Below are 24,944 nucleotides of genomic sequence, written 5' to 3' on the forward strand. Positions count from 1 at the left end.
GTTCCCTCCACAGCCCTCAACAGTCCTTGGCCCCAGGGGACGGACACGTGGAGAAGTCTTTTAGGGGCTGGAGCTGTGGAGGGACCGCCAGGCCTCTCCAAGGTTGGGGACGGACTGGGGCCAGATGGTGTAGGGGCTGCCCCTCTCAGGCATCGGTGCCCAGAGTTCGGTTTTCCCTCCCAGGTCTTGTGCTTCCCCAGCACTGGAATTCCTGTCCTTGAGTGCAACCCAAACAAATGGGACCCACTCACCTCAGGAGACAGTGTCTGGACGTCTTTCCTTGTTCTTATATGCAGTTGGTGTTGACTTTATTTTTAAGTAGCTGCAGTGGGGAGCACCTGGGTGGCTCAGTTGGTTAAGTGTCTGACTCTGGATTTTGGCTTAGGTCATGATCTCATGGTTCGTGGGATCAAGCTATGCAGTGGATTCTGTGCTGACAGTGTGGAGCCTGCTTGGGATTCCACCCGCCCCCCCCCCCCCCCCCTTACTTCCCTGTTCACTCGCATGCACCTGCACGCTGCAGTGTGTTTCAGGATGTGCTATACCAGGAGTCCGCAAACATTAACGGGGGCAAATAGTAAATATTTTAAGCTTTCTGAGCCATACAGCCTTTGTCCCGACTATTGCACAGCGTTATCGACAATATGCAAACAAGTTGAATGGCTGTGTTCCAGTAAGACTATTTACAAAGACAGGTCTTGGGCCATAGTTTGCTGACCCCTGTGCTATACCATACTTATTTTTCCTGTCCCCTATTAGTGGACATTTAGGACCTATATATATTAATATATTTACACACACATACGTATGAACTCCTACGTGAAGGTGCTTTTACACTTTTCAAAAACAAAGCCACCCTTTAACATGAACATTGTTGTGCTCTAGTTGTCCAGTGATTAGAAAAACAATAGACAATGAGAAAAATCATTACTCACACATTTACAAATGAGAAGTATTTCATCATCCACACCAGATCTATGTGTATTTGGAAAACTGCAGAATAAGACTTTTCCATTTATAGACCATGCTTGGCATATGTGTGCCGCAGACTTCTTGCAAAGTCTGCAGAGCCTGTGGCTCCTTGTAGGGCAGTCTGGCCCACAGGGTAAACCACTGTTGACTGTGACACACAGCTGCCTTTGAGGGCTGGCAAAGCCAGGCTCTCTCCCAGTGGCATGATTTTCTTCCTTCTGTAGTTTACACGCCCACCCCCACACCCCCCCCATTTTCTTCTTCCTCCTTTTCTGTTTGCTCCTCACTATTGCCTTGGGCATGCCTGAGGTCACTTACTAACACACCTTCTCCTCTTTGGTATCTGGTTACAGAGTTTGTGGGTGGTAAGCCTCCCACTGGCCGACTTGGCCTGAGGGGACAGACATTGAGAAGTTAAGGACTATTTGTCCTCATCTTTCAAGCTAAAAACAGTAGATGCACTCCTCTGACTGGGGCACTTTAAGTGCTTCTGCCTGAAGGTGGAGGCTGGTAATGACCTAGGCAATCAGAGCTGTAATTCTGTGAAAATGGCTCTCACTGAACCACCTAGACACGTCCTGAGAGGGCCCATCAAGGCACAGAAATAGGAAATTTATTTTAGCTCTTCAGTTGGCAAACAACAGCCACATTCTGTGTGATAGATTAATGTTGGGTAGTAGGTCTTATCTGGAGGAGCAAAGAATAATAAAACCCAAATCGGTTTGTGAGCTGACATTTGTTTGTTTGTTTGTATTTTCAAGATTTTTTTAACGTTTATTTATTTTTGAGACAGAGAGAGACCGAGCATGAACGGGGGAGGGTCAGTGAGAGAGGGAGACAGAGGTCCGAAACACGCTGCAGGCTCCGAGCTGTCAGCACAGAGCCCGACGCGGGGCTCGAACTCACGCACCACGAGATCATGACCTGAGCCCAAGTCGGACGCTTAACCGACTGAGCCACCCAGGCGCCCCAGTCAGCTGACATTTGAATATAGAGTTTTGTCAGGAATGCCACCCTGTTGGAAAAGGGCCTGTTTGTTTGTTTTTTACAGATCCAGAAAGTCATTTGTGAATTAAAGGGAATGGAACATTAAGAGGGAACAAGCAGGCCTGAAGCATTTTTCTATAAGCCTGCCAGTGTGCCACACACAACCTCCCCGGGTGCCACATTCTTCAGTGCCATGCGCTCTCTCTGGGGCTGTTCTGTTACAACCTTTCCTTGAGGGGATATTTCATTTACTTTCCTTCTATAAACTATTCCGTAGTTTTAACACTAGGCTGCAAGTACATTTGTAAAAACTCACAGAAACATAGTAGAATTTAATAAAAATGCAAGGTTACCATTCACACCCACTGGGACACCTGTAATAAAAAAGATAACGTGTTGAGGATGCGGGGAAATCGGAACCCTGTGGCTCTGCTGATGGAAAGTAAGACGGTGTGGCTGCTTGGAAACCCAGTCTGGCAGTTCCTAAAAGTTTTAGCACAGAGTCTTTCTGACTTAGCAACTCCCCTCTCTCCCAAGAACTAAAAACACATGTCCACACAAAAGCGTGAACATGAATGTTCATAGCACTTGTGTAGCAGTGTTTGTCACAGCATTATTCATAACAGCTCCAACCCAAATGTTTATCCGCAGATGAATGGATAAATAAAATGAGATTTTTCCATAAAATGAAGTATCATTCAGGCACAGAAGGGAACAAAGTACATACATGCTGCAACATGGATGAGACTTAAAAACATGGTAAATGAAAGCACCCTGTCACAAAAGACCACATATAATTGTATTTGTATGAGGGGTGCCTGGGTGGCTCAGTCTGTTGAACGTCCCACTTTGGCTCAGGTCATGATCTCATGGTTCGTGAGTTCATGTCGGGCTCTGTGCTGACAGTGCAGAGCCCGCTTCAGATCCTCTGTCCCTCTCTCTCCTCCCCTCCCCCTCTCATGCGTGTATGCGCTCTTTCTCAAATAAATATTTGAAATAAAATTGTACTTATATGAAATGTGCAGAAAGGGCAAATCTAGAGCAATGGGAAGTAGATTAGTGGCTGCCGTGGGTGGGCCAGGGTGCTGGAGGGATTGGGTGGTGGCCATTGTGTCATACATCTAAAATGGGTCAGTGGTGTAGCCTGTGAGTTACACGACAATAAAGCTCTTTTTTAAAGAAATAAGGTTAGTGCCTAATTGGTGAGAATTCTACCCCTCTTCTCACAGCTCATGCTTTTTCCAGGAAGGTCCAGAGTCTGCCAATCGGACAACGACAGTAATGGTCTGATAGCATTAGACCTTCTGCCCATGCACTGCATTGGTCACCTTGTTTATCCTTACCACGACCGGTTGAGTTCATATTTTCCTGATTCTGTAAATGTAAAGGGAAAGTTATTGCTGAGGTCACACAGCTGCTGAGTGGCAGAGCTAGGATTCAAACCTCGGTCGGCCTCTAGATGCCACGCTTATAGGGTTCATACAGCAAAGACCGTGTCTGTGAAAGATGCACCCGGGCTTAGGGAGGCACCTGCTCTCACCTGATCAGGACTTTGTAAAATTAAAGTGTGGCTGGATCAGCCAGCCTTGGAAGAACATTTGGAGGGCTGAGATGCTACAGTCCTGCCTATTTAAATCCCCTCTCTCCTGGGCCTTTCTCTTTCTGCCATCTTGGAACCTGTGGAGGCCTTCTGGGAACAGGGCTCCTGGAAGGCTGTGGTCCACAGCCATTTTTTGCTGGCTGTAAGTGGGGTCTCTGGAACCAGAGGGATCACACATGTCTTCTTAAAAGGTGTTTATGCTCGAGATGAAACTGAATTCTATCTAGGCAAGAGAGGTGCTTATGTGTACAAAGCAAAGAACAACAACACTCTAGTGGCAAACCAAATAAAACCAGAGTAATCTGGGAAATGGTACCTCACGCTCATGGAAACAATGGCATGGTCCGTGCCAAATTCTGAAGTAACCTTCATGCTAAAGCCATTGGCCACAGAATCCGTGTGATGCTGTACCCCTCAAGGATTTAAACTGACTGAAAAGTAAATAAAGGTGTAGATTTGTTCTCTTGAATGAATGAATGAATCAGTCATTCAATCAATCAATCAATCACTCCTCTCTCTCCTGGCATCTACTTTTGATATGCAAAGAGACTCCTCAGTATATATATGGAAGAGCAGACTCATGGCCCAGGGAACCTGTCTTCAAAAATGACAACTCATTCCCTGAGAGGAGGTGTTATTAACCACACTTTATAGAAGAGCAGACAGGTTCAGAGAAGGGAGGTAACATGGCCAAAGGTATTTAGCAGGTGAGTGCAGAGCCATGTGGGGTGGGGGTGGGGCTACCTTCCATCACACATAGTTGAAGCCTTTATTAAGAGCATGCTTGATGCGCAGAAGACACAAATAGACACTTTTCCAAAGAAGACATCCAGATGACTAACAGACACATGAGAAAGTGCTCAATACCACTCATCAGGGAAATACAAATCAAAACCACAATGAGATACCACTTCACATCTTTCAGAATGGCTAAAATGAACACCTCAGGCAACAACAGATGTTGGTGAGGATGTGGAGAAAGAGGAACCCTTTTGCACTGCTGCTGGGAATGTAAACTGTTGCAGCCACTCTGAAAAACAGTATGGAAATTAAAATCGAAAAAATTAAAAATCGAACTATCCTACGACCCAGCAATTGCACTACTAGGTATCCAAGGGATACAGGTGTGCTTTGGAAAGAACCCAAATGTCTATCGACTGATGAATGGATAAAGAAGATGTGGTATATATATATATATATATATATATATATATATATATACACAATGGAATAATACTACTCAACAATCAAAAAGAATGAAATCTTGCCATTTGCAACAAGGTGGATAAACTAGAGTGTATTATGCTGAGTGAAATAAGTCAGAGACAAATATGATTTGGCTCATGTGGAATTTGGGAAACACGACAGATGAACGTAGAGGAAGGGAAGGAAAAATGAGATAAAAACAGAGGGAGGAAAACCATAAGAGACTCTTAAATACGGAGAACAAACAGGATTGCTGGAGGGGAGGTGGGTAGGGGGATGGGCTAAAGGGGTGATGGGCATTAATTAAGGAGGGCACTTGTTGGGATGGGAACTGGGTGTCCCATGTAAGTGATGAATCACTGGGTTCTACTCCTGAAACTACTGTATGTTAACTAACTTGAATTTAAATAAATAAAAACAAAAACAAAGAGCATGCTTGTCAGGATGTGGTGCCCTGACTGTGGCATCAGAAACTGCCAGGTTGTACAAGCACATCCCAAAGCCACAGAATCAGAATCTCTAGGGGTAGGTCCAGGAATATGTATTTTCAGTGAGCCCCCAGGTGATTTGAGTGCCCACTGTTTGTGAACCGTGGATGTAGAGATTCCAATGGGAGAGGCCTGTGCCCCCTCACCCTCCACTCTCAGGTGCTGGTTCCAAGGTTTTAGTCGGTCCTTTCATGACTCTTGATGTCAATTGTTAGGCAGACCCCAGATCACATGAATCCAAGGCTGGGCCTCTGAATACATGCACTGTCCGAGGGTTGGGGTGACAAGAGGTCCTTGAGCTGATCCACTCAGACCCCTTATTTTGTGGTTGCAGCCCAAGAGGTTGAGGAGCTTGCTCTGGACTTTGGATTTAGCATCAGAATCCAGATTTTCTTTCTGATTCTGGTAGACCTTTCACTGTCCTGCATTCTCTTTCCATAGTGTAAGATCTAGACATTCTCTCAAACGGACTCCCCAACTATATTCTTCTAGAAAAGAATCAGAGTGGGGAGCGAGGCAGTTGGAGGAGAAAGGGAAGGGGTAGCCCAGCCCAGGAAGAGGTGGAGAAGGAACAGGAGGAGAGACCCCACCCTGCTCCAGCCTTCTTGTTCTCATCGGATTTTCCCATCTAATTTCACAATAGCTCTATGAGGCAGGTGTTACATGTTTTATAGGTGAAGAACCTGAGGCATAGAGGGGTCACGTGACCTGTCCCATCAAACAGTTGGAATTAGAACCCAGGAGTCTGAATTCGAGTCTGTCACTTGTCAGTTACACCTTGTTTCTGCCTCCAAAGATGGGCAGCCTCCACTGCAGGGTGGGGAGAGACCCCCTTAAACGTAAAGTGGTTTGTTTTGTCTTGGTTTGTTTGCATGTTCTTTAAAAAAAAATTTTTTTAATGTTTGTTTATTTTTTAGAGAGAGTGCAAGCTGGGGAGGAGTAGAGAGAGGAGACAGAGGATCCGAAGCAGGGGCTCAAACCCACGAACTGTGAGATCATGACCTGAGCCCAAACCAAGAATCGGATGCTTAACTGACTGAGCCACCCAGGCGCCCCTTGTTTGCATGTTCTAGTAGGCAACTTCATCGACCTCACTGGGCAGACTGACGACAAGGAGCCAGGCAGCACCCAGGTGCGAGGAGAAAGAGGGCCTCCCCAGAGGTCCCTGTGGGCCAAGCCCTCTCCCTGTGGTTTTCAGTTTTACAGCCCCCTCCCTGTCACTGTGACACCCACATCCCACGAAAGGCGGAGGGGCGAGAAGGGGTGAGTGATCCTGCAAGGCAGCCTTCTCCCATTTCAGAGAAACTCTGTCCTGGGGGTGGGGCCCTCCTTTTGATCTCAAGGGTCCCTGTCTGGTTATGCAGCTGTGGTGATGGGCGTTTAGAAGCCTTCTGCTAGTGCCAGAAGATAAGGCAAAAACCAAGACTGTGCAGGGTCTATGTAGCAATTATTAGGACAGTAAATAATTCCCGTTCTAACTTTGCCCTTGTCACAAAGGGAGACTTCAAAGTGCTCAAGATAAAAGGGAATTCAGGATGTCACTGACCCGGGGAGTGGGGGGAGGGTCAAGTCTAAGGGTGTGTTTGTCACAGGCAGCATAGATCTTTGCTTCTCGGGTCCTCCCAGGCCTCAGACAGTATAAGGGTCGCAGCAGCCGTTTGAAGTCCCTGGGAACCACATGTGCAGCGTTTTTAAAAACTCTATTGAGGAATAATTAACAAATACATTTGTACAGACTTAAAGTGTACACGTGATGATTTGATATATGTACACATTGCAGGACAATCACCAAGAGCAAGATAATGAACCCATCCATCAGCTCACAGTCAACAGTTAACTTTGTTTTCTTTCTGTGGTGGGAATGCTTAAGATCTGCTCTCAGTGACTTTCAAGTAAACAATACCATAGCGTTAACTAGCCAACATGCTGTATGTTAGTTCCTCTGCACTTACTGTTCCTAATCTGAAAAATTGTACTTTTGGATGTATGCCGCTCCCATTTTCCCCTGGCCCTTGCAACCACTGTTCTATTCTCTGTTTCTGTGAAACTGCCCCCCCCCCCCCCATAGTCCACATGTAAGTGATATCATACAGCATTTGTCTTTCTCAGTCTGGCTTATTTCACTTAGCAAAATGCCTTCCAGGTTGATCCATGTAGTTGCAAACGGCAAGATTTCCTTCCTTTCTGTGGCTGAATAATATTCCATTTTCTTTACCCATTCATCAGTTGAAGGACACTTTACCTTGTTTCCTCATCTTAGTTATTTTGAATAATGCTGTACTGAAGGTGGGTGTGCAGATATCTCTTTGAGATACTGATTTCAATTCCTTTGGATATATAGACGCAGGGCTGGGATTGCTGGATGGTATGGTAGTTCAATTTAAAATTTTTTAAGGAATCATACTGTTTTCCATAATGGCCATACCAATATACGTTACCACTAACAGCATATAAGTGTCCTTCTTCTCCACATCTTCACCATCATTGATATCTTTTGTCTTTTTGATAATAGCCATCCTATTAGATGATATCTCATTGTGGTTTTGATTTGCATTTTTCTGATGATTAGTGATGTTAAGCACCTTTCAAATACCTTTTGTATGTCTTTTTTGTGTGTGTGGGGGGGGGGGGGAATGTCTGTTCAGGTCCTGTGCCCATTTTTAAATTGTATTATCTGCTTTTTTGCTATTGTATGAATTCTTTGTATGTTTTGGATATAAACCCCTTATCACATATATGGTTTGCAGATATTTTCACCCATCCTGTAGGTTGCCTTTTCAATTCATTGATTGTTTCCTTGCTATGCAGAAACTCTTTAGTTTGATGCTGTTTCACTTGTTTATTTTAGTTTTTGTGCCTGTACTTTTGATGTTTTATCCAAGAAATTGTTGCCAAGACCTATGTCAAGGATCTTTTCTGCTATGTTTTCCTCTAGGAGTTTTATGGTTTCAGGTCTTACATTTAAATCTTTGATCTATTTTGAGTTAATTTTTGTGAGTGGTGTAAGATAGGGGTCCAGTTATACTCTTTTGCATGTGGATATCAGGTTTTCCCAGCACCATTTATTGAAGAGGATATCATTTCCCCATTGTGTGTTCTTGGTGCCCTTGTCAAAATTTAGTGGACCATGTATGTGTGGGTTTTTGTCTGCGCTCTCTATTCTCTTCCACTGGTTTATATGATGGTTTTTTATGCCAGTACCACACTATAGTTTGTAATATAGCTTGAAATCAGAAAGTGTGATACCTCCAACTTTGTTGTTGTTGTTGCTGTTGTTGTTGTTGTTCTCCTCCTCCTCCTCCTTCTCCTCCTCCTCCTCCTTCTCCTCCTCCTCCTTCTCCTCCTCCTTCTCCTCCTCCTCCTGCTTCTCCTGCTTCTCCTCCTTCTCCTCCTCCTCTTCCTTCTCCTTCTTCTTCTTCTTCTCCTCCTCCTCCTCCTCCTCCTCCTCCTCCTCCTCCTCCTCCTCCTTCTTCTTCTTCTTCTTCTTCTTCCTTCTTTTTTTTTCAGGATCTCCTTGGCTATTTAGGGCCTTTTGTAGTTCCCTACAAATTTTTGTATACTTTTTTCTGTTTCTGTGAATGATACCATTAGGATTTTGATAAGTATTGCATTGAATCTGTAGATAATTTGGGTAGTATGAACATCTTCGCAGTATTAAGTCTTCTAATCCATGAACATGGGATATCTTTTCATTTATTTGTATCTTCTTTAATATCTTTCATCAGTGTCTTAGAGTTCTAAGTGTACAGGTTCTTCATCTCCTTGGTTAAATTTATTCCTATGTATTTTATTGTTTTTGATGCTGTTATAAGTGGGATTGCTTTTTAAATTCATCTTTCAGATAGTTTGTTGTTAATGGATAGAAATACAATGGATTTCTGTACATTGATTTTATATTCTGCTTCTTTACTGAACTTATTTATTCATCCTAACAGATTTTTGGTGGAGTCTTTAGGGTTTTCTATATATAAGCTCATGTCATCTGCAAACAGATAATTTTACATCTTGCTTTCTGATTTCATGCCTTTATTTCTTTTTCTTGCCTAAATGCTATGGCTGGGACTTCCAGTACTATGTTAAATGGAAATGGTGAGAGTAAGCATCCCTGTCTATTCCTAATCTTAGAGGAAAAGATTTTTAACTTTTCATCACTGTATACGATATAGCTGTGGGCTCATCATGTATGACTTCTATTATGCTGAGGAACACTTCCTCTATACTTAATTTGTTGAGAGGTTTTTTTTTTTTATGAAATGATGTTGAATTTTGTCAGATGCTTTTTCTGCATCTTTTAAAATGATCATATGATTGTTATCCTTCATTCTATTCATGTGGTGTATCACATTTATTGATTTGCTTATGTTCAACCATCTTTGCATCCCATGGATGAATCCCTCTTGATCATTTTAATCCCTGTGATCATTTTAATGTGTTCTTGGCACTTGATTTGCTAGTATTTTGTTGAGGATTTTTTCATTCATCAGGGATATTGGCCTTTAATTTTCTTCAGTATTAATTTATCCTTCAGTATCACAGTCATGCTGGCTTCATAGAATGAGTTTGGAAGTGTTCCTTCCTCTGTAATTTTCTAGAAGAGTTTGAAAAGGATTGGTATTAATTTTTCATTAAATTTTGGTAGAATTCACCTGTGAAGCCATCTGGTCCTGGGCTTTTATTTGTTGGGAGATTTTTGATTACTAATTCAATCTCCTTGCTTGTTATGGGTCTGTTCAAATTTTCTATGACATCATGATTCAGTCTTGGTAAGTTGTGCGTTTCTAGGAATTTATCAATTTCTTATAAATTATGTAATTTGTTGGCATATAATTGATCACAGTTGTCTCTTATGATCTTTAGAATTTCTGTTGTATCAGTTATAACGTCTTTCTTTCACTTACAATTTTATTGAGGTCTCTCTTTTTTTTCTTAGTCTACCTAAATGTTTGTCAATTGTTTATCTTTTCAAAAAGCCAACCCTTAGTTTTGTTGATATTTTCTATTGTTTCTCTAGTTCTCATGTCATCTATTTCTGTTCTAATCTTTATTATTTCCTTCCTTCTGCTAACTTTGGGCTTAATTTGTTTTTCTTTTTCTGGTTCCCTGAGGTGTAATGATAGGTTGTCTATGGGTTGGATGCATCCCATAAGTTTTGGTGGATGCATCCCATAAGTTTTGGTGTGTTGTGATTCCATTTTTGTTTGCCTCTAGATATTTTTTGATTTCTTTCACCCATTGGTTGTTAAGAAGTGTGTTGTTGAAATTTCACATATTTGTAAACTTTCCAGGTTTCTTCTTGTTACTGATTTCCAGTTTCAAACCATTGCAGTTGGAAAAGATATTTCATAAGATTTCAGTGTTATTAAATTTCTTAATCCTTATTTTGTGACTAAAATATGATTTATTCTGGACAATGTTTTATTTGTGCTTGAGAAGAATGTGTTTTCTGCTGCAGTTGGATGGAATGTTCTATATATGTCTATTAGGTACATTTGGTTTAAAGTGTCATTCCAGTCTGTTATTTTCTTACTGATTTTTTTTCTTTGGATGATCTACCCACTGTTAAAAGTAAGGTATTGAAGTTCCCTGCTATTACTACATTGCTGTCTATTTTTGCTTTCAGATCTATTAATAATTATTTAATATATTTAAGTTTTCCAATACTGAGTACAGAGACGTTTACAGTAATTATATCCTTTTGGTGAATCGACCCCTTTAGCATTATATAATGATTTTCTTTGTCTCTGTTACAGTTTTTGACTTAAAGTCTGTTTTATCTGATATAAGTATAGCTATCCCTACTGTCTTTTGATTTTCATTTGCACAGAATATCTTTTTCCACCATTTACTTTAAGCCTGCAAGTGTCCTTAAAGCTCAAATGAGTTTCTTGTGAACAGCATTTAGTTGGGTTTTGTTTTTTTCATCCATTTTTTGTCTATTCATTCTTTGCCTTTAATTATAGAATTTAAACCATTTACATTTAGAGTGATTACTGATAGGTAAAGACTATCACCATTTTGTTAATTGCTTTCTATTGTTTTGTGGTTACTTTGTTCCATTCTTTCTCTCTTGCTGTGTTTCTTTGTGAGCTGATGATTTTTTTTTACAGTGGTATGCTTTGATTCCATTCTCTTTTTTATTCATGTATCTATTATAGATTTTTTTGCTTTATGGTAATCATGAAGCTTTCATAATACACCTTATAATTATAACTATTTTGAACTGACAACTTCAATTGCATAAAAATGTTATACACATTTACTTGCTTGTACTCACAGTTTATGTTGTTTGTGTACCAATTTACCTCTTTTTATATTATCTATCCATTAACAAAATATTGCTTCTATAGGTTTTTTTTATTTTTTTAATGTTTATTTATTCTTGAGAGAGAGAGAGAGTGAGTAAGGGAGAGGCAGAGAGAGAAGGAGACACAGAATCTGAAGCAGGCTCCAGGCTCTGAGCTGTCAGCACAGAGCCTGACATGGGGCTTGAACCCATGAACTGTGAGATCATGACCTGAGCCAAAGTTGGGCGCTCAACCAAGTGAGCCACCCAGGTGCCCCTCTATAGTTTTTTTTTTTTTAAATCATTTTTTTTCTTTTTTTTTTTTTTTAATTCTTTTCAATGTTTTTATTTATTTTTGAGACAGAGAGAGACATAGCATGAGCAGGAGAGGGGCAGAGAGAGAGGGAGACACAGATACTGAAGCAGGCTCCAGGCTCTGAGCTGTCAGCACAGAGCCCGACACGGGCTCAAACTCACATACTGTGAGATCATGACCTGAGCTGAAGTTGGACGCTTAACTGACTGAGCCACCCAGGTGCCCCATATCATTTTTGTTTCTTAACCTGTATGCTAGAGTTCAAAGTGATTTACACACAACCTTTGCAGTATTAGAGTATTTTGAATTTGAGGATATGTTTTCCTTTACTAGTGAATTTATATTTTCATCTGTTTTCATGTTATTAATTAGTGTCTTTTTGTTTCAGCCTCAAAACTCCTTTTAGCATTTCTTGTTTAGCAGGTATGGTGGTGATAAAGTCCCTCAACTTTTGTTTGTTTGGGAAAGTTTTTATTTCTCCTTCATTGCTCAAGGATAACTTTGCTGGGTAAAATATTTTTGGTTGACAGGTTTTTTCCTTGAGCACTTTGAATATATTATCTCCTCTCCTGGCCTGCAAGGCTTCTGCTGATAAATCTGCTGATAGACTTATTGAGATTCCCTTGTATGTGTATGTGATTAATCTTTTGTCTCTTGCTGTTTTCAAAATTCTCTTTTTGTCTTTGATTTTGTGTCTTGGTGAAGATCTCTTTGGGTTGTATCTATTCGGGGACCTTTGAGCTTGATGTACTTGGATGGCCAAACTTTCCCCAGATTTGGGGTGTTCAGCCATTCTTTAGGTAAATTTTCTGTCCCTTTCTCTGTCTCTTCTCCTTCTGGGTCACCCATAGTGCAGATATTATTTCATTGGATGTATTCCATAATTCCTCACTTTTTTTTCATTCCAATTTTTTTTTCTCCTCTGACTATGTAATTTCAATTTGATCTGTCCTCAAGTTTCCAGATTCTTTTTTTCTGCCTGATTGAGCCTAATGTTGAAGATTTCTATTGCATTTTTTATTTCATTCACTGTAATCTTTCAACTCAGAGTCTCTGTTAGGTTCTTTTTTTCAATGATTTATATCTCTGTTGAACTTCTCATTTTGTTCATGTGTTGTTTTCCTGAGTTCATTAAATTGTCTGTATTCTCTTGAAGCTCATAGAGCTTCCTGAAAATGATTATTGTAAATTCTTTTTCAGGTAACTCACAGATCTGCATTTCTTTGGAACTGGTTACTGGAAAATCATGTTCGTTTCATGGTGTCATGTTTGCTTTTTCATGCTTCTGATGACTTTGTGTTGATGTTTGCACATTTGGGAGTGCATTCACCTCTTCCAGCCATTTGAATTGGCTTTGGTGGGGCAAAACTTTCACCAAAAGGTGGCTGCAAGGGTGCCAGCTGGGTGGGATGCAGCATCTTTGGTTCTTGGAAGGCACAGCAGCGTAGTCTCCATGCAACTTCATCAGCTTGAGGTCAGTGTAGGCGCAGACTTGTGGGGGGTCTTCTGTGGCCAAGACTGGATGACACTGGTAACTAAGGCTTTTGGGATATTCAGAGGTGAAGATTGCTAGGATCTTCTGTTCTCCTATTTTTGCCCATGGGAGAAAGTTCTAGCAGAGGGGGGATCCCTCTTGGCATATAGTCTGGCATGCTGGCACTCAGAGTCCTGGGATCAGAGCCATGTGGAGCTACCACTGTTCCTGGGTCTTGAGGCACAGATGCATTTGCCCGTGGCAGTGATGCTGATGTCTAAGGTGGGTGTACGTGGAACTCTGTGAAACCAGGGTCTGGGTCTCTGGGTCTTGCAATGATTCTGGCCAGGTGGGTGATGCAGCAGTGGCACAGGCCCTGGGATGGCAGGTACAGCGGTAGCTTGGGCCCAGGGGGCAGGGGGCAGAGGCCAGTAGCAGTACAGCCTGTGGATGGTGGTGGGTCAAAGCCCCAACTTTGGCCTCAGGGAAGGTTGCAGGAAAGCAGAAGTGCATCCCTAGTGATGGATGGCCTCTGAAAGCCACATGTTAGGATCCAGGGAGCATGTGAGGACTCAGGGCATAGCAGTGCCCCTGCCAATGACAGTTCAGGGCTTTGACCTGGAACCCAGGGACAGGGATCAGAGCAGAGGTAGTGTGACCTGGCAATAATGATTCAGAGCAGCCACCTGGGACCTGAAGGGTGGGGGTCAGAGCAGTGGCCACACAGCCTAATCAATGAAGGTTCCCAGCCTTGACCTGGGACCTGGGGGTGGGGCTCACAGCAGCCCCTGTAATGGGACAACGTTGCGACCTGAGTTGAGGGCAGGGCTCAGGGCAGTAGTAGCACCCATCTTGTAGGTGGTGGGGCAAAGTCTCGATCCCAAAGAGCTGGACACGGCAGTAGCAGGACCCCACATCTTACTGCACCGACAGCCCCAGCTGTGAGGAGGGGGTTGGTGGTGGGGAGGCTGGACAGCTCCATGAGCTGGGATCAGCAATGGTGTAGACTGTGGGAGGCCATGGTAGTAAAGGCTGCAAACATTTGAGGAGCTTCCTCTGAGTGGATCCCTGTGCACCAAGCTGCTCTTGACCTGAGGAGGGGGTGATGTGGGCAAAATGCTTCCTGTGCTTTTCTATGTGACCACCTTTCGGTTTTAAGCTCTGCAGGAGTTTTGCTGCTTTTTTGTTGTAGTCCCGAGCTTTCCTTGAGTTATTTTCATTGGTCTGTAATTGTTTATTTACAGTTTTTGTTGTTTCTGTGGGCGAGATGAGATTGGGATCCCCTGGCCCTCCATCTTGCTGACTGATATTACCTCTCTTGCACATGGCAGAGCTTTAAAAACTGCTGAGCCTGGGTCCCACCTGGAGGCTCTGATTTAATTGGTCTTAGATGTGCCAACATATCGGGGAACTGAAAGCTCCCAGGTGACTCTAATATATGCCATAGTTCCCTTTCTGAGCCTCTGCACTAGAGGAACAAGCTGCTTTAACTTGTCCTAGCTGGAATACTCTGGTATTACTTTAATGCCTCCAATGACAATAGTTTGAGAGGCAGGAGACAGAGTGTCCATTGCTATATGGCTACACACATTTATGCTGCTGAAATAACCTTTTAAATGGTGCCAATCCATGTTGAGAACAGATTCATCCAAAGCTCAAATGCTTTCACATTTGGTTCAGTGAGTGTGCTTAAGTGTGAGTGGCCAGATCACAACAGGTGTTCAGAGCATTTTAGTTATTTTCTTGAAACACTTTTTAAAAACAAGTCACACCTGTAAGAGTCCCAAGTGTTTGGACTGATGCCTGAAAAATACACACTGGATCTGTGAATCTTTGTGGGACTTTGCTCTGAGCTTGAGACACTTCCATTTTCGTACACTAGGTGGCACCAGAAGACCGCCAGGCTGGGGATGCTGACTCCCAGACACCGAGGCTCTGTGGAATTGAGGCAACAGAGTATCTTTTTTTTTTTTTTTTTTTTTCAGATGTTAGTAGGATCCAGACAAGGCAAAAACAACTCTGTGTGTTGCTACTGGGATGAAATGCAGAGGTTCCTATTGTCTGTGGGGTGTTGGATCTCCTTGGGTGAGAAACACAGGCAGATAAACATTAGTTCAAGGTGACAGCTGCCAGATAGGGGGCCTAGCCAGGTGCGCTGTGCTCAGAGGAAGGGGCTGGGATGGGGGAGGGGTCTGATAAGACACAGAAACTGCCCTGTCCCAGCGTTCAGACAAGCCATAAATAAATGCTGATATTTAGCACTTTCTTTTGAGAAAGAAACAGTTTCTCACAGCAGATAGCAGGTTTTCATTTCTAACATCATCGATAGCAGGTAGACTCAGGTCCTGACTGACACACAGGCAAACAGAGGACAGGGAGCTTTTAAGGAGTTTAAACTGACCACCCACACAAAGAAAAGGGTGTATTCCTGTGACTACACTTCTGCCAGATGTTTCTGGAATTAGAAAATGGGGCTAATTTTGTGGAGAGCTAGAGAGGAGCTGTTTCTTCTGACTGATGGGAGAGCTGGCCCATCTGTTGTTAGAGGCGTGTGTTTGATCTGAAGACAGAGCTTCAAGGTAGAGTGGAAACACCAGCATGTCCTTGGGCTTCCCTGTCCACAGGCGGCTGACAGCTTCCGGATCAGACCGCTGGCGATGTGAACTGAGTGACCTAGCACAGCATCCCAGAGTGGCCACGCAGGCAGCCTCACCTGAAGTGACTTCTTTGGTCCGCCTGACTTTCTGCATTCATCTGTCCTTAGATCAAGACTAACTCACCTTGCAGATCAGGGAGGTCCTATCACACCTCTTTCCTTTTGATTACCCTTCTCCTTTTACACCTCTCGCTATTGATACACATTCTGGAGTTGCCCTGACTGGATGCTTGTTTTCTCTTTGGCATTTCATCTAAAGTGTGCTGGCAAGGCCTGGACAAGGCCCCTTACTACCATATTGGATTTTTTTCCCCCTTAATTGAGAGACACGAGAAAGCTGCAGATGACCGTTTTATCTGATTGGAGTCGCCTTGCTGGTGGCAGCTGTCTGTTTGGGAAAGAGATCTTGCTCCAGAGTATTCACGTTGGGGTAACCAGCTCTTTCTGACCGTTGTGGGTCAAGACTCAGAGCAGGTAGCCGCAGCACAGCCGAGGTTGGGAATCATGGCTCATGTGGACACGAACGTCAGCAGAGATTGTGTGAAAGATGAAATCTCCTGTTTCTTTATTCAGAAGGCAGCGTCTCTGGTACCAGTAGGCCCGAGTCCTGGCAGTGGACAACTGTTAGAGCCCACCCTCTTTCTTTTATGTTTTGCTAGTGGCAGGGGTCTATAACGGAGGCCGCTGCTACCAGAAACCATCCCTCAGGAAGCTAAGTGCTGTCAGCATCTTTTATTGGGGTCACCTAGAACCCTGCTCCTCAAAGGCTGATACACAGACCACCAGTATTGGGGGTTTGTTAGAAATGCAGAGTCTCGGGGCGCCTGGGTGGCTCAGTCGGTTGGGCGGCCGACTTTGGCTTAGGTCATGATCTCGCGGTCTGTGAGTTCAAGCCCCGCCTCAGGCTCTGTGCTGACAGCTCAGAGCCTGGAGCCTGTTTCAGATTCTGTGTCTCCCTCTCTCTGACCCTCCCCCGTTCATGCTTTGTCTCTCTCTGTCTCAAAAATAAATAAACGTTAAAAAAATTTTTTTTAAAAATAAAAAAAAGAAATGCAGAGTCTCAACAAACTGAGGGTTGATGGGGGAGGGGTGGAGGGGGAGAGAAAAATGGGTGGTGGGCATTGAGGAGGGCACTTGTTGGGATGAGCGCTGGGTGTTGTATGTGAGCGATGAGTCATGGGAATCTATTCCTGAAGCCAAGAGCACGATGTATATGCTGCATGCTAGTTAACTTGACAACAAATTATATTGAAAGAAAGAAAGAAAGAAAGAAAGAAAGAAAGAAAGAGAAAGAAAGAGAAAGAAAGAGAAAGAAAGAAAGGAAGGAAGGAAGGAAGGAAGAAAGAAAAAGAAAGAAATCTGCACTGTAACAGGATGCGTGTGTCTGCAAAAGTTAGGAAAGTGGTAACTCAGGAGTACGGCTAGCCCTGGGGTTTGTGTTTGGTCGAGCCTTCCCAGTCTCCTGGGCCAGTCTGACCATCAGCAACCCGTTTAGCACAGATGGGGGATGCTGGTCCTTGATGCGAGGTGCCCTGGGTGCTGGCTCATCTACAGAGAGTGGGGCGGGCCTGCGGACTCTTCGGGCAGGACTCACAAGGACTCACAAGGCCAGCTTATCGCAGCAATGATCATGGTTTTGCCCCTTTTACTTTGGGGCATGGTTGTTCGCAGTTGCCCCCGCAGTGCCAGGTGAGTAGCCCGACAGAGGCTGCCAGTTTCTCACCTGCCCCCCATGCTGGGGAGCTGCTGGGCAGTTGGCCATGGAACCCCAGTCTCCCTGACACACGTTTCTGAGGTCCACATTCACAGGGAAACAGTAGATACTAATGCAGCAGTGTTGTCATGAAATCACCAAGCCACTGCGGAGGCATTTACACGGGTAACACCGGTGGGCCTTGACCGGGAGAGTCCGGGGACTTTTAGCCTGGCCGTGTGTTTACCTGGTTTACCTATTTCCGGGGTCTGCCTAGCTTCTAGGGGCCAGCGTGGGACCAGATGTGTGCCATGCATGGACTGATTCCATCCTTGCCGTGCTGTATTCTCTGTCTGAAGGATGAAGAAAGCCCAGCTCAGTGGGTCACGAGGCAAAGTCCCTTCCTTGCCCAAGAGGGCAGGCTGCGCTGCACACGGCCCTGGTCCGCTTGATGCCACATGGGCTTCATCCCCACGCAGCTTCTTTCCGGTCACTTCTGTGGGCCGCTCCCCGATTCTCTGCAGCGCTGTGATCAAGAGTAGGGCTGAGTCTGGTTGGAATCTCAAAGAATGAGGAAGTGGGCCATCCGGGGGTTCCTGGTGTGTGAGGCGGGGGGACAGACAACCGCACTCTGGACCCCAGCTGTGCCTTTCTGTCTCGTGGCTTTGGTTACCTGCGATGGGTTCTGACATGCTCCAGCTCGCAGATGGTGCCAGGCGGACGTGCCGACAGCTGATTTCATGGCATTATTCTCACACATGAGCTTATATTTGTGTGGAATGATGAGGAACAGCGCCCGGTGTCCCTTCTTTTGTTTATATACAGTTTTTCCTTTGTGTAGGAGGAAAACAGAGCCGACTCCCTTTTAAGGGACATGAAAACTGAGTTTTGTCTTCCCTTCCTCTTACTGTCAAACAAAAGTCACCTTAGAACTCAAAATCACATGGGGTCTATCACTGGCAGGAAGCAAGGCCTTCCCTCGTGAATGTATAACTTACAGTAAGTTCTCAGCAGACCAAAAAAAAAAAAAATGCCTTTTATCATGTTCTGGTCTTTCCCTCCCACTGTTTTATTTCACTTACAACATCACTCAGGCCCAAATGGTATTTGTCAGGAGTAATTGGCAAACGCTGGAGGCTGTGTTCAAGGCTGCTTGAATGGAAAATCTCAAAGCAGTCATCCATGTTGAAAGAAAATATTACATTTGATCTTTTTTTATGATTTCTGCAGACGTGATGCATGTCTGCATTCTTTAGCCTTATAACCCCTTTGTATTTGAGAGAGAGAGAGAGAAAAAAAATCCCTGTAGGAAGTAGCACTTCACAGGTAATTTACAGTATGCCTGAGAAGTAACCACAACACATGGGGAGTCATTTTAAAAACACGTCCATGATTTATTTTTATTAGCCGTCTAATAAACCTGCGCCGGCCCGCAGGTTGTTCTACGTTGAATTATGACTTCAGGCCTCGCGTTTCATGTCTGCTTCTACCAGGCTGTTTCTGCTTCTGGTTGAAAATACGCCTAAGGATGGCGGCAGCCATCCGCCAAATGCGCGATGCCCCCCTCACTTGGTCTGGTTTGTAAGCGACATGCTTTCCTAAGCAGGGTGTCATCGAGCCAGCATATTAGAACCGGCAGATCCAACTGAGGTCGTGAGCACAAGTGCGTGACAGTGCTGGGGTGAGCCGTGCCCGGGTGTCCTGAACAGCTGGTCTGAGCACTCTGCCCAGACAGTCCCTCTGTGTTTTCTCTTCCAGGGACACAGTACAGCCTCCGCGACAGGGTGTGGAGGCTTTTTTAAGCCACATAACCTAATAGAAGGACACCTTCCTCCCTGTTCCAGACGTGTATACGTGCGTCCTCGTAAGGAAAGGACACAGGACGTCAGAGTTCATGGCAAGTACGTATCACCTTGTATCTCCTACACTGGGGTAGTTCTGGAGCAAAAAGATATACCACCAGTCCTCTCAGTGTTATAGAGACTCTAGATCAGGGGCCAGCGAACTGCCAGTCCCTATTTTTGGCACTGAAGTTTGGTTTTTTCCTAAATACAAACTTAAAAACATTGTGGTTCGTGACCTGAGCTGAAGTCGGACGCTTAACCGACTGAGCCACCCAGGCGCCCCAGTTAATCATTTTTTTAATGTGTATTTATTTATTTAAGAGGCGGGGTTGAGGGGCAGAGAGAGAGGGAGACAGATAATCCTAAGCAGGCTCTGTGGTGTCAGCACAGAACCCAATGTGGAGCTCAAACCCACCAACCGTGAGATCATGACCTGAGCTGAGACCGAGAATTGGATGCTGAGCCCACTGGGCCACCCAGGTGTCCTCGTAACCATTTTTAAGTGTACAGTTTAGTGGCATTGAGTATGGTGCTGTGCAACCATCACCACGGCCTGTTTCCAAAACTTCATCACCCCAAACGGAAGCTCTGTATCCGGGACTCCCGTCCCACCCCTGCCCCTGGTAGTCTCTAATGTACCTTTTGTCTCTATAATTTGCCTATTTGAGCTATTTCATACCAGTGCAGTCATACACTGTGTGTCCTTTTGTGTCTGGTTTATTTAACTTGGCATCATGTTTCTGAGGTTCATCCGTGATGTGGCGTGAATCAGCATTTCATTGTTCCTTCTCTGCTTTGTTGAGGTTTAATTGAGACTTAAGCGTTGCATATGTTTAAGGTGTACAACTGGATGATTTGTCACATTTGTGCATTATGAAATAATCACCACAACTGAGCTAATTAACATATCCATCACCTCACATATTTACCATATCTTTTTTTCCGTTTGTGGCGAGGACACTTAAGATCTGCCCTCTTAGCAAATTTCGGATGTACAATATAATATTGTTAACCATAGTCACAGCATTGTACATTAGGTCTCCAGAACTTATTCAATTTGCATCACTGCTTTTTTTTTTTATTGTGAGAAAAACACATAACATAAAACTTAATCATCTTAACCATTTTCAGATGTGCAGTTCAGTATTCACGTCATTGTACAACAGATCTGTAGAACTCTTTCCTCTTGTGAAACTGAAACTCTATACCCATTGAATGACACCTCCCCTTTTCCTTCTCCCCTCTCCCCCTGGGAATTACAGTTCTACTTTTTGTTTCTAAGAGCTTGACTCCTTTAGCTACCTCCTAGGGGTGGGCTCATGTAGTATGTGTCCTTTTGTGACTTGCTTATTGCACTTAGCATAATGTCCTTGAGGTTTATCCAGTTTGTAGCATGTGACAGGATTTCCGTCTTTTTTGTGGCTGAGTAATATTCCCCTGTATGTATATAACATATTTTGTTATCTGTTCATCAGTTGCTGGACACGTGGGGTGTTTCTATCTCTTGCCTATTGTGAATAATGCTGCTCTGAACATGGATGTACAAATATCTGTTTGAGTTGCAGCTTTCAATTTCTTTGGGTGTATACCCAGAAGTATGTAAATAAAGTTTTATTGTAACACAGCCATATCTATTTGTTTACCAATTGTCTAAGGCTGTTTCCCCTTGTAAAGTGATTTTCATATCAGCCAACTTTGCATTCGTGGGATAAATCCCATTTGGTCATAATCCTTTTTAAATGTTGCTGGATTGGGTTTCTTAATATGTTGTTGATGATTTTTCTGTCTATCTTCATAGAGGATATTGGTCTATAGTTTTCTTATAATATCTTTGTCTTGGTATTAGGGTGATTAGGTGATCTCACCTCATGAAAAAAGTTTGGAAGTGTTTGTTTCCTCTTCTTTTCTTTGGAAGAGTTTGTGAAGTATTGGTGTTTTTCATTGTGTTTTGTAGCATAATGTAGGTCTCCTCATGCTCTCTTTTGTAATGTAAAAAGAGGCAACTGAGAAGGAATAGTATCTTTGTGCTTCTAGATGTTGTTAGTGTCATCTCTGCGTGATGCCTGGAGCTATGGCAGTCTCTTTGTGACTAGGAAGGGAGTCATCCCAAGGCAATACCCTCAGGATGTCAGTAGAAAGTAGAAAGTAGGAAAGAAGGAGTAGAAGAAGGAAAGAAGAAAGAGGGAAAGTTCTTGATGAGCAACTGAATAATCAACCCTGGAGCCTCTCTTTCTCTCTTCTGTTTCTTTCTTCTTTCCCTTCTCTATTCTCTCTCTCTCTTTCTTTCCCTCTCACCCCACCCACATCTCTGTTATGTGAAGTAACACTGTATTTTTTTTTAAGCTCCTTTTTGTTAGGTTTTCAATTATATGCAGCTGACAATATCTGATACTGATTATGGTACCCCCTTCAACAAGAGCACTCCCTGTTTTCTTTATTGTCTCCCACTTCCTATATCATCAGGCTAAGAGAACACAAATTGCACCTGCAGAAAAATAGCATCAAAGGGACCAGACAGTCATTGGATTCTGTGGAAAGCAAACCAAGTACAGACTCAAGGTTACATGGAATACAACTTTGCTGGGACCCTTTAGGCTGTTAGGAACATTAAAAAATCCTTAAGGGGTTACCATTTTTGCCTCTTGCATGAAAGTGTGTAAAATAAGGGGCCCGTTGGGTTTGGAGAGACCTCCAGTGGAGCCTGAACTATAACTCACAGAATAACTGTGTATGTTAGTCAGTGTTCCCCGGAGAAACCAGGCCAATAGAATTCTGAGACGGCCCCCCATTTCGGACTCCTGGTATATACACCCTATGCAATTCTCCTTCCTCAAGTGTGGATGGTACTGCGAGCACAATGATTAGGTTATGTTATGTGACATAAATGAAGAAGTTTCTCAGATGTAATTAAGGTTCCAAATCAGTTGATTTTGAAAGTGGGCCTGACCTAATCAGATGAGCCCTTAAAAGTGACTGAGTGCCTTCTGAAGAGATTGATTTGAAGTGTGAGGGGGCCTCTGGGGAGGGCCATGTGGCAAGGGCTTGAGAGCACCCTCTAGTAGCTGAAAGTGGTCCCCAGCTGACAGCTAACAAGAAAATGGTGACCTCAGTCACATAGACCCAAGGAAACAAATTCTGTCCATACCTTGAAGCTGCTTGGAAGTGGTTCTTTCCCTCACTGAGCCTGCAAGTGAGGATGTACCTGGCTTCCAAGTTGATTTCAGCCTTGTGAGACTGTCTTAGTCTGCTCTGGCTGCTATAACAAAAATACCATAGACGGAGCAGCTTAAGCAACGGACATGTATTTTTCACTGTCTGAGATCTTGGAATTCCAAGGTCAGCATGCTGGCAGATTCTGCTTCTGGTGAGGGCCCTCTTCCTGCTCTGCAGATGGCTGTGTTCTTGCTCTGTGCTCACATGGCAGAGCTCGAGTGATCTGGTCTCTTCATTTTCTCATAAGACACTCTTCTCATCATGGGGCTCACCCTCATGACTTCATCTAAGGCTAATTACTTCCCAAAGTTCCTGGAACATAAATGATTAGGGCTTCAGCATCTGAATTTGGGGGGAGGGGGACACAAACATTTAGTCCAAACCCAGAACAAAGGACCCAGTTAAAATGTGCCAGTCCTAGCCTACAGAAACTGTGAAATAATAAAATTGTGTTACTTTAAGCCACTAAGTTTGTGGTAATTTTTACACAGCAATAGAAAGTTACTGTAGGTAACATTTCAAATATCACTCCTTTATGTTGGAAAAAATAGGTAAATGATCGACATAGAATAGATTGTGAAAAGTAATGTTTGACCACTGAGAAAATTATGTAGGTCAATGCCCCAGAAAATTTCCCTTTCTTCCTTTTTCTTTTTCTATTAAAGGTTGTCACTACTTATGGGACCCCAAAGACAAGGGACAGATTTGGGGAGAGTGTAGGGAATGCTTTTGGATCTTCCCCCAAAGAGTTGGCCAGGTGTGTCGGCTGTTGGGAGGCAGGGGTTCCTGAGAGGCCCTCATCCTGGCCCTGGGACAGCCATAGTCAGCCCTGGCTTGTACCCACTCTGGGGCTCCTTTTGTCAAGAGGAAATCTCCACGCAAGAGCATCCTAGTGTTTAAAAAAATTTTTTTTTAATGTTTATTTATTTTTGAGACAATGCAAGAGACAGAGTGCAAGCAGTGGAGGGGCAGACAGAATCTGAAGCGGGTTCCAGGCTCTGAGCTGTCAGCCCAGAGGCCTACGTGGGGCTCGAACTCATGAACCATGAGATCATGACCTGACCTGAAGTCGGACACTTAACCAACTGAGCCACTCAGGCACCCTAAGAGCATCCTAGTTAAGAAGAGCCATGGCATCAGGAAAGATGGCTTAAAATACATGGGGCCAAAATCTGGTTGAGTATTATTTCCCTATGGTGTGAGATACAGTGATTTCTTGAAACCTTCTTACTCAGGAAAAACTGCTCAGGCAAATCTAGTTTTTTTTTTTTTTTTTCTACAGTTTATTTATTTATTTTGAGAGAGACAGAGAGTGAGCAAGGTGGGGAGAGGGGCAGGGAGAGAGGAGGACTGGGGATCCGAAGTGGGCTCTATGCTGAGAGCAGAGAGCCTGATATGGGACAAGAACTCGTGAACCCGTGAGAGCCAAATTCAGCCAAATTCAGATGCTTAACCAACTGAGCCACCCAGGTGCCCCTGGGCAAATCTAGTTTGCTAGGTAGCTCACTTCTCCAGTTATCAGCTTGGGCATCAGTCATAGTTATTAGGCATAGCATTAAGATCATGACTGTACGTTATTAAAGTGATTACAAAGTATTTTTTAAGAATTTTAAAATGTTTTTTGAAATTTATTTTTGAGAGAGATAGAGAGAGCATGAGCAGGGGAGGGGCAGAGAAAGAGAGAGACACGGAATCTGAAGCAGGCTCCAGGCTCTGAGCTGCCAGCAAAGAGCCTGACTTGGGGCTTGAACCCATGAACCGTGAGATCATGACCTGAACCGAGGTCAGACACTCAACTGATTGAACCACCCAGGTGCCCCTCAAAGTGTTTTTTAAAAGATAAATGATGATCAAAAGTACTGGTCTTTTATTAACCTTTCTTAAGAAGTTCTTGGGATTATTTCTTAATGTTACAGATTTATACAGAACAATTTTCTTTACTCTCTTTGGCTTTGATGCGATCACAGTTGTGTGCATTTCTAGCTTGCAAGAAGTACCTTTTCTCTTGTTGTTGGATTCAGAATGTGAATCAAAAAAAAAAAGAAAAAAAAGAAAAAAGACAATGCGAATCAGATGGAGGGTTTTTTTTCTTAGCAAATTTAAAAAATGTCCAGTCATTTGTACAAATGGTTTAAAAGCCTTGAGATTTTAGGAATGTGTATTTGCAATTATTCTCCTTTAATAATTAATCACTAATATGTTTTAATCACTG

General features: G+C 43.5%; 1 protein-coding gene across 8 annotated transcripts in view; it reads left to right on the forward strand.

The window, feature by feature from the left end:
- The window catches only part of SETD4 (SET domain containing 4), a 91,631-nt gene extending 71,959 nt beyond the window's left edge, over positions 1-19,672 (forward strand). For 5 of the 8 annotated variants that reach the window (XR_008297547.1, XR_008297546.1, XR_008297545.1 and 2 more), the window contains exons 12-13: positions 6,171-6,385; positions 19,434-19,587. Coding sequence is in view for 3 of the 8 variants with exons in the window: in XM_053220581.1 (XP_053076556.1) it covers positions 6,171-6,246 (76 nt within the window). In the remaining 5 variants the exon portion in view is untranslated. Of the gene's footprint in view, positions 1-2,610; positions 2,630-6,170; positions 8,576-19,433 lie in introns of those variants that run through there. The other 3 variants (XM_053220582.1, XM_053220581.1, XM_053220583.1) reach the window with 3 other exon arrangements.
- Positions 19,673-24,944: the final 5,272 nt, after the last annotated feature.

This window comes from Acinonyx jubatus, chromosome C2 (genome assembly GCF_027475565.1).
Source record: "Acinonyx jubatus isolate Ajub_Pintada_27869175 chromosome C2, VMU_Ajub_asm_v1.0, whole genome shotgun sequence".
NCBI lineage: Eukaryota > Metazoa > Chordata > Mammalia > Carnivora > Felidae > Acinonyx > Acinonyx jubatus.